Genomic DNA, 17617 nt, shown 5'->3' with positions numbered 1-17617 from the left:
AAAGCTCGTGTTCCTTCGTCTGCTGTGAAAATACAATTCCACCGTTGTTTATGACATCTCGACTGCGCCAGAGATCTGTCAGCGCGGGAAACAATGAGGGTTTGCAAGAGTCAAGGATTACTTAATACGGCGTCAACACACTGCGCGTCAACTTGAAATTTGGCCTTGAGTGAAAAATAAACTGCATTCAAAGCGGGGAAGGGACCATCAGCAGTAAATGGCTTTTACATTGTACGATAACAAACGCTCGAGAAAACCGTTGTGTCGCCACACATTAGGACCCTGACATCTCCGAAAAAGCGACGATAAATCAAGGGTTCGATTGATGGGAGGCGAATGAACGGCTCTTTAGAGAACTGGAGTCTTTTGTCGGATACAGAATGAGCCGTCGGAGCTGCAGAAATGCGGTGATGTGATTCTTTTCTCTGCTGAATGTGCTGCTGGAAATGCTCGGGGCAGCGAAGACAAGACGAAAAAAGGAAAATTAAAAAAAAGAGGGCCGTTGGGAAACAAAATTGACGATTTTCAATAATTTTATGTCTTCTTTTTTTTGGTCAGTTTTTCAAGTCTTCAAGGGAGGAAATGTTTCACTGTGGGAAGCAGGGTTTATAGTGCTGAAAGAGGGATGGCCCTGATTTGGCTCATGTGAGAATCCCTTCCTGGGAAATACAGTGGGATACGAGATGTTTTTATCTTCAAATATCGCAGAAAGCGCTGCACATTGGACACAGGCATATTCTGGCTTCTATGAGAGGCTTGAACGGATTCGTCTTTCGGCTTTCACTAAAAGGGGTTCAACACAGGTCACATAAAGACAAGCATCTTGAATTGGAGGGACGGATGGGATCAGCAGGGAGTCCATTAAAGGATTAGAAATATGTTATATGTTGTGGATGGATGTTTTGGATGGAGTGAAAGAGGACAGGATGTTAGTTGGTGTAAGAGAAGAGGGCGCAGGAGAGGGTTAGATGGAGTATGATAATTGGCTGTGGTGACCCCTGAGGGGAACAGCCAGAAGGAAAAGAAGAAGTATTTAATCTTGATTTCAATCAACAACAAAGTAGTAATGTAGTTTGAGCAAAAACCCTGTGAACAAGATTTGGAATTTAGACGCGTAGACATAATTGAAAATTGAAAAGTGTCCAGAATGTTTACCATCGTCAAAGAAGTTCATACCCTGAGGCAATAAAGCGATGAAAACCGCGAAAACGAGCTCACCTGGGTTACAGTCTGTGAGCAGGGAGCAGATGGACAGCAGCACCTTGGAGATGGTGAGGGCGGGACTCCAGTTGTCCTTCAGGATGTCCAGGCAGATCACGCCCTGACTGTTGATGTTGCAGTGATAGATCCTCGTGCGGAAAGTTACCTGCACGCACAAAGATGTCCTTGAGATATACAGACAGAGCACAGGTGATATGTTCTGGAAAAAAAACGGGTAGGAAAAGCCTGTTGGTGGACCGTTTGGACCGTCATGCAAACAGGTCCCTTTACTGGAAACAGACTACAACCCCTGCGATCGCTCCTCTCTGGTCACTTTCATAGGGCTTCATCATCGATCAAGCGGTCTACAACTATACCCGTTGTTGGGTTTGTACACAGGCTGATGAAATGTCAGAAAACTGTTAAAACAGGGTTGTAGTTTTATCAATGAGAAAGACACCAAACCCTGAGTTGGTTGGTCATGATTGCCTGTTTAACACCTTGCATGGCAGCACTAGTGCCATCAGGTTGTGTGAATCGCTGAATGTAACCCGGCATAAATACCTTTGAAATTGCAAGGCGCGAAAGAGCTATAGAAGTGGAAACCATTTACCATTTAACCCTAGAGGTGTTTGCGTCGATATCTCTGAAGCCCTGTATTCAGCATGATTGGACTCTTGGGGTTTAATAGCAAAGAGAGAGAGCGACCACCGAATCAAACCCGGGCCGCCTCAAAATGAGCTCATATGACATCTTCAGGAAAAAGAAATCTTGTACATTGAGTCCATTACAAGATTAGGGTGAGTCAATGTGTCAGCCCACGGTCTCACGTCCTCAGCCCACAGATATCTGAGCCATCGAACATGAAAATATTCACATTCAGTGAGCTGGGATTAGAGAGTTGTAATTTTTTTTTTGAAAATGCATCATTTAAAGCCATAAATCAGTAATTTGACAGCTTGATTAATAATTTAATCTGTGCAGCTAAGTTTTCTCCCCTCCGCCCCCAAATCTCAAGGTGTTTAGTGGTCAGATTGCTGTTGGGAAACCTCCCTGTATTAATTCCGTTGTTGTTAACGGCGTTGATTCAAAATGACCTGCACTCGCTGCGCCGTGCTTGCTGGGCTAACCTCGAGCCAAGAGCCAGGTTTTAGGATTCCACAACTATTCTGGGTGCCTATGTTGTTTCACTTTGTGATGCTCGGTCCTGGAGGGCGTTGCCCGGGATGTCGATTGAATAGATAATAATGAAAAAAAAAATGAAAAAAGACCCAACATCACACAAAGCAGCAAACAGACAGAAAAACAAATTGAGCTAAATTTAGTTGTTTCATTTCAGCCTCTCTCTTCAAACCTCCAGGTTTGTGAATCAAAACAGATGGTAAATCTTTGAGTCGCCCCCCCCTTTTAAAGTTACTGCTAGAGAGCAGCTGTTGTGCATTCTATTAGCAGGAATATCTTCCTCCCGTGAATCTGGGCTGGCGCTTACTGCACAGATGCATGGCAATCAGCAAACTTCGCACAATTAAAAGCTAATTCGCCTCTAATCCGACACGCTTTTATTTATTTTACTGAGAATTTCTGTAACGCTGATCTCAGCAATCGCCTGCCTCCATCAAAGGCCGTTTACTGGCTGGTTAAAGAAAAAAAAGACAAATCTTTGATTTATTAACTTCTTGGGATGAGAGACAGTTACTGGGAGTTTTCCCACTAATGATCTCATGAAGGCAGGAAATAGTATTAAAAAATTCAGCACCTCAAGGTTCATCCTCTGAGTGCAGCTGGCGATCATTTTCATTATTGATTAATCGGGAGAGGAAGATCTTCCTCTTCAGTTTGAGGGGAGTTGAACGGGTCTTCAGAATGTTAGAACAATATGAAACTGCAGTTTTACAGTGAGTTCACAGGATGGTTTCAGTTTGTGGTGCTTTTAAAATTTTTTAAAACAAATATTCCCCCTTCACGACGTGCCGCAGCTGCAATAATTGCTTGAATAAATCAACCGCCAACTATTCTGATAACCCGTTTGAGTGGCAGTGTAAAAATACGAAGTCGAAATTCTCTAATCCCGGCTCATTAAATGTGAATATTAAATGCGCATGTGTTTCGTCCTTGTTGCCTTTCCGTATCAGTGGCCTCGCGGTGAATGCTTGGTACGCAGTCAGCACCGCCGCTGAAAAGATGATGAAAATGCCAGAGATGCCAGCGGAGGCCGGCTGAGGCGACTGCGACCCGAGGACGAGAGAGAGAGAGAGAGAGAGAGAGCTTTCAAGGGTAGGATGGGTGGTTTTCATCTAAATTTACAGTTTCCATCAGGGTGAGAACCTTTTCAGCTGGAAATAATGACAGGGTCCCCTTGACTCGCATCAACATTAATGTATCAGCATCAGCACCAGTATAATAGGTCAGCTCAATTGCTCAATTGAGGGCCATTTAACACCATTTGTCACTTTTTCTTCCCGTGCAGTGGAGCAGTAATACATACTGTCCTCCGGGAGGACAGGGTTTCAGCCCGGTCAGACACTGACGCGTCCCGTGGTCTTTGTATTTTTGGACGTCAAACGCGGTGAAATCAGCTCCGGCTCCCATCTTCCTCGCGTTGCAACACCTTTCCCTTTTTTCTCTGCAGGGAGAGAATGACCAACAGAGGGCACCATGGCATAAAATCCAACCGCCGCAAAATAAAACAACAGTTTTGTTGTCACTCTGAATATTGGGAGTCTTCCTCCTGACACGCAAGTGCAAATTAATTCCGTCACTCATCGCAGTAAACAGCCTCCTTGCGCCCCCACCTCCGACACTGACATCACATCTAGACGCTAGTGTTGCTTGCCTTTGTGCTGAAACTCTCTTCGCACACATTTGACAAAGCAAACATCGCGGGGTGTGTTCGAAAGCCGCCCCGGCTCGGATTTGAGCTTGACATCTGCTTGATTCAGACACTTGACACCGGCGTCTGCCTCAATGCCCCAATCACCAACATCTGGCCCGGCTGACCCCGACCCCCACAGAGGAAGCCTCTAATGAGCCTTGGCATTCCCCAAAAAATCCCTCAGGAATGGGGGCGGCGTTATAAATCACCATCCCTGGCAACAATGACTAGGACCCTGCGTTCCTCTGCTGGCTGCAGGTCACAAGCTGAGCAGCATCCACCTGGCAATCTTTTCAGGCCCGATGTAAGGACTCCTTGTGGCTCTGCAAGCGAGACGGGCTCAGTCTAATGCCTGAGGTCTGGGTGCTTTCAGCAACTCTGCCCCACTCCAGCATTTCTATAGTGGGGCGGTGGGGGGTATGGCAACTATGGGCCAAAGAGGTAGTAGAGATTGTGTGTGTGTGTGTGTGTGTGAGAAGGGGGGTGGGGGTGGGGGGGGTTGGCTGCAGATCAGTCTTTTGGAGGGGTTGGAGGTATTGAAGGGGGCGGAAACACTCGAGCCCCTCTGGCTAGAGAAATCTGGGCCGGAGCCTGTGGATTTGTTTGAGTCTGCTGTCAAACACAGAGCTGGGAGTAACCCCGCACAACGAATAAGAACGAGGGAAAGATGAGAGTGAACGAGCTCAGGCTGGGGTGTGCATGACAGAGGGGGGGTCGGAGTAAATGAAAGCCAAACGAGAGGGTGATCGGGTGCATGGCAAAGTAAGAGGAGATTGGCCCTGACAGTCTGCATGCTCAGTAATGACATCCACTCAACATCCTTAAAGCACTCTAAGTCCACATTAAAACAAGAAACGGAGTCCTTCAGAGGCCCAAGCGGCGAACAGGTCGGGATTTCATTTAAAAAAGGGCAATGACAAAAAAAAAAAAGGGAAAGAGTGTGTGTGCAACTCGACCTGCGGAGACGGCAAGTCAAAAAAGCTCAGGCATTGACTGTAAAAAAAAAATAAAAGACCTGAACGTAACGGCGCTCTTCTAGCTTGGTATAATGATTCAACTGGTTTGTCAGCATTCATAAAAGTCACATTTCAACCATCTAAATTCCCAAACCCCAGAGACGGCCTTACCACTTACAGGCCGAGGAAGGGGGGGATACTGTGCTCGCAGGCCTCGAGGAAACAATGACTTGGCAAAGACATGGCATGTAATGGTATAACTTTTTAAGCTGGTGTTGCAGAGCAGGGAAGCAGTCGTGCAATAATCGCCTGATTTACGTAATTTGTTCCATTTTGTAATTTCAATAACAAGCTTTGATATTGCAGCTGCGGTTAATTTATCTTTGAATAGACAAAGATATACGATGGAAAGCTGAGTGCAATCCGACACTATCTCCTCATGAGCTCCAACCCCAGAGACAGCTGGATGCCAACGAGGCTCTTCTGCCGAACACGAGCCGGATGACGGATGAAATTCACCCCGTCATTAACAGCAGCTTTAATTCCATCATGTGGAGGTCGTCGGGCAGTGGCAGCTCTGAACCATGACCCTAACAGTCCGCTGTAACACCTTCAACCCACTGACAGCATGCCAACTGGTTGATAGTTTAATAGCTACAGTGTACCACCTGCATGTTATCTATTGTAGTTGAGATGCAGAAGATGGAGGGATGGTCATTACCATAAAACATATTCTTAAAGGGAAAAAAAAATACATGTTAGATCCATTATTCAACCCCATGGCTCACACATTAGAATGTACAAGTACAGTGCAAATGTGGCTGCATGGGCCAGATATTGCCAAAATGAAAAAAATTCCTTTATGAGTGGGACAGTAACAACAGACCACGGATGGTGCGATGGAGCTCGGCCCCGCTGGTGGACTCCATATTCAAGGAATTCTGAAGACACATCCGCCCCAGACATGGGCTTTACCTTGGCTCGAAACAGACCCCGGCGAAACGTGGCTTGGCGTGGAGAATTCAATTTTAAATATTCATGTTCTTTATGTGCTTCAGAAAAACTGTGGCCGGGCTGGAAAAGATTGTCATGACTTAAGCAGCGCTCACTGATATCACTGAAATACTCTCAAGGAGCTGGAGTGAAGCAGTATGGAGGAGAGATATTGGACCAAGCGCTCGTAGTTTTCGGCTCTGCAGAAGAGCTAGGGGTCGCCGCACACACGGCTTCACAGTTTGGGAGGCACATGTAAGTTACAGCTAGACCGGGTGTTCGTGGCAGTCCCACAACACGGAAGACGAAACACAGATGTCCGACATTCTTCACATCGTGCATGGCTGAGCGGCTTCTTCTCCGAGATAGAGGCCGCATTACGCATCCCTGGGAGGAAGCCGAGGGGGTTGTCAGGTGACAGAGTACAAACAGCTGAACGGACGGATTAAACGCAGGGTTTAAAACCATGGAGATACGGTTCGATGTTGAAATTTGACCAGAAAATGATCGCCTTTTTTTTTTTTTTTTTTTTTTTTTTTTTTGCACAAACTTTCTACCACCATTTGGTTAGATAGGAGGTATCTAACCAAATGGTTTGGGTTAGCAGCCAACCTCTTCAAACACTCGAGCTGCACATCACAAAGGTTGTGCAGCCCCCCCGCAAGAAAAAGGCTTTCTGGCAGAAATCCTCGGAAGTCTGTCGCTGATTAAAGCAAATGCTACATGTGGACATGCTAAGTGTACCGCCACGGGCCACTTTTTTTGGTCACATATCTAATCTCCTAACTTTTCCACCTAACAAGAGGATTTATTCCCCACGCTTTCCTCAGCCCGTGTAGGAAGTCGGGCTACTCAAAACACCCAGATATTTTCAACAGTAGAAACTACAGCTCACTGACCTTAGGGGGTTTAAAGGGGTAGTCTGGCGTGAAGGCGATGTCCAAGAAGAACACCCCTCCCTCGTACACAGAGCCCGGCGGTCCCAGGATGGTTGACCTCCACTCATAGATGTTGTCTCCTTTGGGGCCGGCGCTAGAAAATTGAAACAAGAGAAGAGTTAATATGTTAATCAGAAGAGTGTATTAGAATCGACAACCTGGTGTTCAGACTGCCAGTGGGCTGACAGAGATTTGGGGTAAGAGAGCAGCTGAGGCGTAAATGCTCACTTCTGACAAGTTAATGATGTGGATTTGGGGATTGCCATAGAGGGTTCAGGGTTCTTTAAAAAAAAAAAGCTGATGCTATTTTAGAAGGAATTTAGATCATCTTTCAAAATTTAGATTAGAAGATTAGATTACCCACTACTGAGACTCGAGTTGGTGAAACCATTGTGGCGTAACGACACACAGCAGTGAACCCAGAAACCAAACACTTGGAGAAAAATAATGTTACGTTTTGAGGATAGATCTGCTGTAATAAAGGGAGAAAAAAAGGCTTTAGTTTATCCCCCTGGAAAATGATTTCATAATGGTCTTTATCGCAAGATGAGAATTGACACTGAGTGGAGGCTGATGGTCACATCTGTTCTATAGGCCGGTAATTCATGCCATTTCCATATTAAGGGTCCCTTCCCCCCACTGGTGTTTGTGATAAGACCCCGCGCTGGCGCAGAGCCAGGGAGACTAGGACAATGTCCAGATCACAAAGCCTGGGACAATGAACAATCCCTCCGATTTTATGTAATTACCGGGGATAGTGTTCAACGCCAACCCTTAGCTGCTGGCAGATACGCTTACAAAGTGTGTACGCAAACTGCTGCACACACATTTTTTTTTCCTTTGCTTTCCCCGCAGAGCTGTTGTAGCTCCGTTCATCTTTATTTAGACATTAACCAACAATTTCGGAGAGTTCCTTCGAGCGACAGGATAATAACCTCAAACGGGAGCCTGCAAAAGCGGAATCTGGCTCCACACACCCTCGACAATAGATCATTCCCCGCAAATAGAAATTAGACATTTCCGTCCTCCTTCAGTGTCAACACATGCAAATTTCCACTAATCTACTTTGCCACCTCTTCACACTGCCCCCTCTTAAGCCTTCTTTAATTAGCTAATTATGATTACTTCTCCTCTGGGGAATAGTGCTGATAAGACATTTGCCTATCAGGAAATCTGTTGTTTCTTGCACAAAGAATATCTTTTTGTGTGTGAATGAATAAATAAATAAAGGGGATGTGGGTGGAGGGGTGGGGACAGCGGCATGGATGATGATGTTCACGTGAAAAAAAGACACATACACACACACACACACACAAACAAAATCCTTTTGTATGTGCAGTGACTAACTTCCAGCACAAAGAGCGCTCGCTGTACAAAGCGGCTCTGGGGATGATTCATAGCGGAGGGCGTCTTGTCAAATTAATGCTGGGCTGCTGTTTTGATTTGGCAGGTGAGAAACCCTGCAACTGGAATATGACGTGGAAGAATCATACATGATAACCTGAAAAATGCAGCATCGGTTTCTATTTTGAACGAACCCTCGTGGGATTTTTTTGTTGGTCAGATAGAGAACATTTGGAATCAGCAAGAGGAAATGACCTCAAAATACCATCACTGTGAGGCAGGCAGACGCGGACGCTGATATCCGATAGTGGGCGCTCATTTGTGCAGCGCGAATCTGTCAAAACAACACAAACCGAGGCCAGAGAGTGCTGCGCTCTCACATCGTGTGGCTTCACAGCTGAGGGATTTCGCGATTTTCATCATGTCCGAGAAACGACGGGTCGCCAGATTTCTAAATCGCTCGGCGGAACGGCACGAACCTTGACCTGAGGCTCGGCTGACATATGCCAGTTTTCTGTCAATAAGCTTAAGGCTGAGTTGACTTTAGGTGCAAAGCTGAGTGATTATTCCCCTGCAGAACAACGCCGTCTTTCAATGTGAACATTTGGTGTTTTTCTTCTTGACAACAAATGACACGACACAGGGTTCAAACTCGCCAGCCGAGGTGGCGGGTTGAGGGAAAAAGAAATCCACCTGCCAAGTATATTTTTTAGCAGCCAAAATAACCAATTGCCTCTCTGGGTCTTACGTACAGTACATTCATCTGAGTGCGGCTCTGTTTTTATGACATGACTCTTGGTATAAATTCTTGCTCGCCATGTGGCACACGTCCCTCTCTCGTCTACTCGCCAGACGGAAAACCTAGTGGCATTTGCTGCTCGGCGGGTGTTCATTTCGGACACCGCCGAATTCCCAACCACGAGCTGATACTGTAAACAAGCGCGTCCCGTACAGCCAAAGACCTCAGTTGTTGTCCAACACTATTAAAAGCACATCAGTGAGCCACACCAGAGCACTGGGTGACACAGTCCTTCATCACCACCGACGCTGGCTCTGCGCTTTGTTTGGAGGCTGTCCCACATTCAGACCTCCTGCCACGAGTGCAGGCACCGAACTGGAGCACCAAATATGGCTCAGGGTTGACAACAAATGCATCATTTGCGTATAACGGACACAACAAAGACCAACTAATAGAACACACTGCTGGCTCTTTAAGGAAGGATAAGGAGCCTATATTACAGAACGGCTGGGTGAACTTTTTTATTACTGCCTGGAAAGATGGTTACAATGCCAAACCTAATGTTTAGATTGTGTAGAGTGTGGCCGAGGCGGCTGGAGGAATTATATAATTGAAGCAATAAACTGTTTCTGTTGGTGATGGGAAAGAAATCCAGATTCATATAAAGCTAGCTGCTTTGTTAGCTGTTGATGTTTACAGATCGGTGGTGGCAATGCTGAAAAGCCCAAAGAGAACACAGGGGCGGGAACAGTCACATGATCAAATGACAACAAAGTAAATTTGTATTTAAGCTCCGGCGAACTTATTTAACTTCAGTTGTAGTTGTTTTTTTTTTCTCCCCCATTGGCCATCTCTGGGGTTCCACTGCCAGGGTGACCCCTGGTGCAAACGTCAAAAGAAGCACATGGTGTGTGCTGCTGCTGGGTGGCGGACAGACCACCCAAAGACACTTTACTGGTAGGAGAGCGAACTGTGTGGATTGATTTGAGTTTTTGTTTAAATGGTGTGCCAGAATAAACACGTTTTGTTCCGCCCTGGTATGAAATTTAAATCCACTTGTACATTTCAGTCCATTGAATTGTGTGTGTGAGTGTGTGTGTGTGTGTGTGTTTTGCTCAAGTGCACAAAAGCTCCAAGGCATGTTCACATGCAGTGTAAACCATACATGGCACTCGTGTCACTCTGGCATTAGCCATCATCCCAAGGACACAAGGAAAACCCTAGCATTGTACATCCATGCCTTGTTTTTCAGGAAAAGAAGCTTAAGAAGCCTGAAAGTATGGAGGACAGCATTCCTTAGCTTCAGGCAATGTAAAAGGTGCACTTAATGCCACGAGAAAAAAGTAAAGCCTACAATCACCTTCATATTTTACAAAACTCCAGAGATGAACATCAGTGACGTGGAACATCTAACACCAGCAGATTTAAAAAAAAAGCACTGTAAATTCTTGGTGGAATCGTCACTTTTTTGACAAAATGCTCTCTTTTTTATTTCGTAAAGTGTGTTTGCTCCCGTACAGAGAGCCGTTGGTTGGTTGCACTATCCCACGGGTTCTCAGACCTGTGATGTTCCAACTTTTGAGAAAATCCTTCTGCGGTTTTGAAGACTTTTTCACGACCTTTCATTTTTAAGCCCGATGAACAATGTATTTTTAGATGAAGAGCTTCAGTGTTTGTTCAGACCTCAAGTATCTGCCGGAACCTTGAGAGAGAATTAGATAACCATCTTCTCCTTTCAAGCAAATTGCTGTCAATAACACGGGGAATATCACAAGCCTTCACCTTTGACAACTGAAAAAGAGATAGAGACATGAAAACCCGAGCGAAGATGATTTGATTTGTTGACAGTTTGCCTCGGGGCCACGAGACAATGTGTCTTTTGATTTTAAGTCCTGTTTGGTTTGCACTCCAACACAAGCGAGCCTGAATGTTCAGCTGATTGATGGATCGATAAGACAGAGCGGATCTTTACAAATGTGGCTTATAGCTGAACTTATAAACGCTCTCCAGCTCTCAAAACATTTTACCTTCCACACATCTCGCTATCGACGCAGCCATAGAGGCAGCTTATTTTCTTTTGCTCAAGGCAATTTCGCAATTTTCACACTGTAAGGCTTGCTTACATTTCTTTGCCACACATGCCTCGAGGTAACACTTTCATTGAAACTACACTGACACTGAGGTGAAGGAGAGATTCAATTGCCGAATGTTTCCAATGGATGCAAACACTTACTTCCTTTGAGGCTGATGAGTCTGGGGTGGTGATAATAACTTTCCCTGATGGAAAGATAGAAATGAGCAGGCGTCTGCAGAGGTCTGTGCTCGCTCGGCAGTGAGATTGCCGCGGGAGATTTGCCGAGCGCACGAGGGCTGTGGATGAAAGCTAACTCAATAGCTAAATGTGAATGCCACCACTGGCGGTTGCCGGGAGACCTTTCCCTCCCGCCGCTGCCGGCGTTCATGTGGCGCTTTGTTGCAGCTGGTCAAGAGCCAGCTCATTCAGGATCTGACGGTCCATCACTTGATTTTACCAGGAGGTGAGGTGTGTGTGTGTGTGTGTGTATGTGTGTGTGTGTGTGTGTGTGTGTGTGTGGCCACGGTTATGTCCTGTCCTCATAACATTTCACCGTGGGTTGCCTTGGGTGCCAGATAGGTCATGGTCCAGTAATATGTTGCCATCTCTCTTGCTTTCTCTTTTTTAAACTTAGCCAACCGTACATACAGCATGAAAAACCCCACCCTAACATGCACCTCTTTCAACAGACAGTAGGACAATTCATTCCCCCTTGAAACACAGACGAGGAATATTCACATACATTGCTGCAATGAGGAAGCTGAATAGCATTAAGGTGTGTGAGATAGATGAGTGTGTCTGCATGGTGGACTGAACTGCAGTAACCTCCCACAGTCATGACAGTGGGCTGCTGCACCCCCACCTTGGAACGCTGACCTGCGGTGCATCTTTGCATGAGATCCAATTCTCCAGGCTTTAATTAATGTGAGCTTAATGTCACGAATTAAATGGTTTATGCTTCCTGAACCCGAGTAATAGCTCGGCAGAATTTTACACTCTGCATTTTCAACATATTCAATTCAACGTCGTTATTAGGTCATCACTAGCCGCAACAATTAGGTGCAGCGCTCTTTAGGCTGAGATTACAAATGTGAGGATTAGCACGCTGTTGTTACTTAAACAGTTAGTTGACGAAGTAATGAATTAGCAAAGCTCTCTTCTAATTTTGACCCGTGTGAAAATTAAATCGTTCTATTTGTAGTGTCTTTATTCATCCCGGTAAAGAAAAATAAGACAATGGGGCTGCAAATGTGTGAAGCTGCACAAATAACATGAGGATCGACACGTTGTCAGACCATCACACACCTGCAGCGCTGCTGTAAAAACACACATGTACAAACTCACGCCTCGGATCCGTGTAGGAAAATATCATCGAGCTCAATGAATAAGTGGCTTTAAAACCATACTGACAATGAAAAACACACATCGGAGCCTTTGGTGGCGGGAGAACTGCAACGGACCTCCTCTCCCTCTCAGCTAATTAACGACCGAAACCAGCTGTAAGGCTGATAAAACAGGAAAATGGCCATGCCATTTTTTTCTGAATTTGAAAAACCCAGAGCAGGCCTGCACGTTATGAGATCCTTGGATCAGATTAAACGTATAATGAATATTAAACTAAACTGAGGAAATGAGCAGAGATTAATAACCACTGAGAAAATTAGAACCCCCTCCCGCCCGCCTTCTTTCTCGTTATTTTAAGAAATCGCGATCATTTTGTGTGCGATTCCAAAGTGTCCCGCAGCATTAAGAGCACACCAGTGATAATCTCTCACCCAACCCCTTGAAACAAAGTGATGGCTTGATATATATTATGTGTCTCTTGTCCCAATCCTAATCTGTTCTTCGGGCGTCCAGATCTGCTCTGCACAAATACATGACGTTAACTCGTGTAACATTGCTGCTGACGGGCTTTATTGTAGGCGGCTATAATAACCCCTGTGTAAGTAACACTACATCTGCAGTGCGCTCTCAGCCAAATGCCTTGATTCACCGAGTATTTGGGTCATTTGTTTCAAGGGTCTGGGATACATTAGTGTGCGGGTCTCTGTGAGATTCTTGCCGCTGCCCTGTCCTCTGTGATTACACTCACGGAGGAACCCACTTTGACAGCTGGGCTGCTTCCTCCACCGCGGACCACCGACATCGTGCTCACATAGCTGTCCTTCTTTGACGATCATCCCCCCGCTCCTCCCCTTTAATGCGTTTTTCTGCAAGTTCTCCTCTGAATGCGGGATCAACGGCAGCTTGTGCAGTCAGTCAGCACTAGTCCGTCATGAAGTGTTTCTGGGACCTGCTAGGTCCCAGAAACGCCGCAATGAGCCCCGCAATTGCATCGAAGGCCGACCTTGTGCAGCGCTTCACCCCCAGAAAGTCTCATCATCGCATACAAGGCTGAGAAAACAACATTTTGAAACCCGGAGACTCCACTGAAACGGTCTGTCAGACTCGGAGGATAAAGAAAACAGTTGTGGAATATAAAGGGAACCACTGTACCACATGCCTCCTCCATAAATTCTACCTTTCATTTTCAGTTCCTGAAAACCATCCAAGCTGTGCCCCATGATCATAGACAGCAGTAATAATTTCCATATATATTGAATGACCTTTCCTTCCCATGATACAGTGCAGTATGCGAGACCAGGCTATCCTTTGCCCATTTAATCATCCACATTGCCTTATTTCATAGACAGGGCAATCTGCAGATTGGTGCAAATACCAAAAGATAACCTTTATCTTGCCACATAAGAGCTGGGCTAATCTATGCTTGCCGATTTTGCAGTTACTGTCACCTGGAGCCAATTCCTGTCGCCATCAGCGCTCGGGTCAAGTTGATGAAAGATGTAGTTATGAGATAGGTTGATGTAGCACTCACTCCGCTGGCTGCTAAAAGGTGTGCATAACTTAGATTAATCTGTGAGTCTAATTTAATCATATTTATCTCCGAAGGGATTTCATTTTGGGCTCTTCATATTCGATAGCGGCTCCGGTGCCGCTATCGAAGCAACTGAAGCAACTGAGCCGACGCTGGAGGGAAAGAGCATATCGTCACGTGAGTGCCTAAAAACAATTCCTTTTAGTTTCACACAGGAGAGACTCGCATTAATGTCATGACTGGAGACCGTTTAACACATCAGGTGGAAACTCTTGATGATGAAAAAAAGCTGGGAAACGGCTGTTTTACATTCATCCATCCGTACTGCATCAATGTTACATGTGTTTGAATTGTTTTACTTGATTATAAGGACAGAGTAAACTCTGAACTGCAGTGCTCACACTTTTAAATAATAACATTTGATACAAAGATACTTTGCAGTGATTTAATTTAATGTTTGGATATGGCAGTACATATATTATGTACCGAGTACTTCTTTTTTTTTCCACCGTTCAAGCTCGCTGTGTTTCCCGATTGCCTGGTGTTCGTTTCAATCGGTGGTGCAAGTTTATGGAAATGTGGTGGGAGACCGGTCAATGTAAGGTCTTTTTGGCACATTGATCAGCAAAAGCAATTCATTTTTAATTGCTTCATGCTGAAAAATACAAAAGAACTGTCCGGTTTGATAAAACCGAGGACACTTGACGGCAGCTAGATTGCTGGCCAGACGGGGGTTACCGGCAACCAGAGCCCCGAATATCAGGTGTCGACAAATCCATGCTAAAAATCAGTGCCGAATTGCTTAAAATGTGCACAGCGTGCTGCAGACAAAACATCAGGTCACCTCGCTAATGTGAGCGACAGCAACTGGATGAAGCTTCAAAAGTCTGCACTACTAGACACCGCTTGTGGAGGATGGCGGCGTGGTTCTCCATGCCATGAGGAGGTTTTAAAATATTGAGGAATATTAAGAGTAGCCTTGACCGACTTCAGAAGGAAATATCCATCCTTTAATCACCACCTGTAATGTGCTGTTTGAGTCACATCAAACTGACCAAGCAACTCACGGGCATGTGGATTTTTTTCCCCCACCATTTCCAACCACTAAATAAAAACATTCACTGCCAAGTATCTTCTAAGGCTCACTGTAATGGATGAGCTCGCTATGTTACAAACAGTGTATTTATTCATAACACCGTGAAAACAGATGGAAAGCAAAGTGCTGCGGGAATAGCATAAACATTTTCCGCAGAATTGTTTTCGGCTTGTTTTTTCGTTGTTTTTTTTCCCCCTCTGAAAACTGGTGACTAAAGGAATCCATTGCGGCTGGCAAGTTTCCAGGCTGACTCCAGCTGGCGTGGATAGAGAGGTGCACTCTTTTCTGTAAAGTGTTGTACACTTGAAAAAAATTAGGCGACATCCAAAGGATCAGACGGGGTAGTGTTTCACTTTTGTCCGACAATAGAGAGCAAACTGATATCTATCAAAAAACACGTCGCTGTACTTGACGGGAGTGCTGACCTCTTTGTCTCGTCATTAGCAAATTGTCCCAAAGCAAAGATATCGATCTTTTATCGCTTCCAATAAGGCATTTACATAACTTCGTACATAAACACTAACCACACAGTTCGTGTCAGTGAATATGATGTCTGCAGTTTGGAGGACAGCCGCCAGATTTATACAAATAAAACAACTACACGCACAGATGCTAAGCTACACAATCATTATAGTGTAAGCTGCAGTAGGCGAACGGATGTATCATGAGTCTGGTGGAAAATAATGCTGTCACACTCCCAAATAAAATTTGTCAGTCTTTCATTGATTTTTAAAAAAGCCAAGGTCTGTCTTATAAATTAGATTTTTTTTACTTCCTTTGTACCGAATTAAATCAAAAACCATGATATCGAGGCTGATCACATTTTAATCACCCCGGCAACAAACACTTTCGTGATATTGCCATTCTATTTACAGCTACAATTGACGCTGAAAGAAGCGGTGTGCCTTTATCAGCTTACACCACCCGTATCTACTCCAGTTGGTGTGAAGAATTCTCAGAGAATCGGGGGTTTCTCGAGTTACCGCAAGCAATGTTTGCAATTAAAATACATTCGCTTTCAACTCGGTGAAATCACAGACCTTGTACCCCTTAAGGTGCAGGCTTTATCCGCGGGATTTTCCCACACAGCAGTTTCCAAAAACTAGATTTATAGAGCTGAACAGTAAGAAAAAATTCTGTGAAATCGTGTCCCTTTACTGTAAAAAAAAAAGAAAAGAGATGGCCGACAGGGGCGTCTATTGCGAGAGGCCTAATTGTACCTTCTCTTTGCTTTAACAATGCCTGTAAAACGTGACCCATGGTTGAACTGGACCGCTGACCTCTGCCATCAACATTACTACAAAATGTAAAACCGCCGTACTCCGAGAGCAGCTGTTAGCAGGTAAATAACCGTCTTGGTCGCAAGCGGCGCAGAGGGACCGATAAATAAAACAGGAACAGGGGCCAGTAATTGAATGTGAATCTGCATGTTTTGGAGCTTGTGAATGCCTCCGCTGCACAAATAAAGCCATTATCTGCATTATTCGTCATTCCAGCTCATTCCCCATGGGCGCTCTTTTTCCTAATGGCACTGTCATTCAGTTAAGATCTTGTTTTCTATCAGCGTGGTTGCCGCGGTTATCAGAAGAGGAACTTTAATGAAGCAATCTTTTTTCCCCCTGACCGTGAAAGAGCCCCCAGACCAATTACAGTGCATCTCCACAGCTGAGGTGACACCTCCTTCCTCTCTTCTCCTGTCTTTATGGTCTCAAATGACATGGTTTGTTTTTTTTTTTAATCAAGCCCCCTTATTGTTCATCTGTACAATGAATACTGCAATTACTGACTGGATCCTTTATCTGGCGGCGAGGGAAACAGCTGAGTAGGACGGGACCTTTTCAAGTCAAAGGAGATTTTTTTTTTTTTTATTCCAACAAGAAGCGAAGCAGACATGCTGGGCTCAAATAGTCTGAAGCGAAGTCAGGATCTGACTGAGGAAGTAATACTTTTGAGAGCGTGGCTCTCTCAGGAAGTCTGTCCTCTGGGGTTAGAAAAAAAAAAAAAGGAAGAAGCTGTACACGAGGAAGGCGAGCTGTCCATTATCCTCCCTTTCTAATTCAGCAAGATGTTACCGAGGTACAGCAGCAGTTTTGGTGCAGTAAGCGGTTTTCTTCTCGGCATCTGGGCCACTGCATGTAGTCGGCGTCTGATGCAGAGCAAATGTTTGCCTCTGGCTGAAAATGAATAATGCAGCGCATATATCATTACTATTATACACAGGCTTTGCATAAAACGAGGCAGGGCAATATCATGAGTCATAAAAATTTCACTCAGCCGACAAAGCGTTGCTGTGTGCAGCTAGAAGGGGCGACAACTTTAAAAAAGGCCTCATGACCCTCAAAACGGAGTTGCATAATTTGGCAGAAAATACAGTTAAAGACCGCATCATGAATGATTTTAACCACTTCTGACGTGGGCAGACGCTTTTCTTCATAATTTCTTTTAGAGCATTAAAGAGTGCGCCTGTCTTTCGAGGGGCAATTATAAACGTTTGCTCAGCTCGAATACATTAAATTCAAATTTATGCTGA

At 45.0% G+C, this 17617-nt stretch overlaps 1 protein-coding gene across 1 annotated transcript in view; it reads right to left on the bottom strand.

Moving 5' to 3' along the window:
- Positions 1 to 17617, bottom strand: part of ube2e2 (ubiquitin-conjugating enzyme E2E 2) — a 40630-nt gene that overhangs the window by 5899 nt on the left and 17114 nt on the right. The window contains exons 4-5 of the mRNA XM_086153781.1: positions 6921 to 7053; positions 1219 to 1366 (exon numbers count right to left, since the gene is read on the bottom strand). Coding sequence (XP_086009907.1) covers positions 1219 to 1366; positions 6921 to 7053 — 281 coding nt within the window. The remainder of the gene's footprint in view (positions 1 to 1218; positions 1367 to 6920; positions 7054 to 17617) is intronic.

Source organism: Fistularia commersonii, chromosome 10 (assembly GCF_037954325.1).
Source record: "Fistularia commersonii isolate RoL2024-O1a breed Wild chromosome 10, RoL_Fcom_v1.0, whole genome shotgun sequence".
In the NCBI taxonomy this organism is placed as follows: domain Eukaryota; kingdom Metazoa; phylum Chordata; class Actinopteri; order Syngnathiformes; family Fistulariidae; genus Fistularia; species Fistularia commersonii.
Note: the sequence above shows the minus strand (reverse complement) of the source record. Positions and strands in the feature narration are given on the sequence as shown.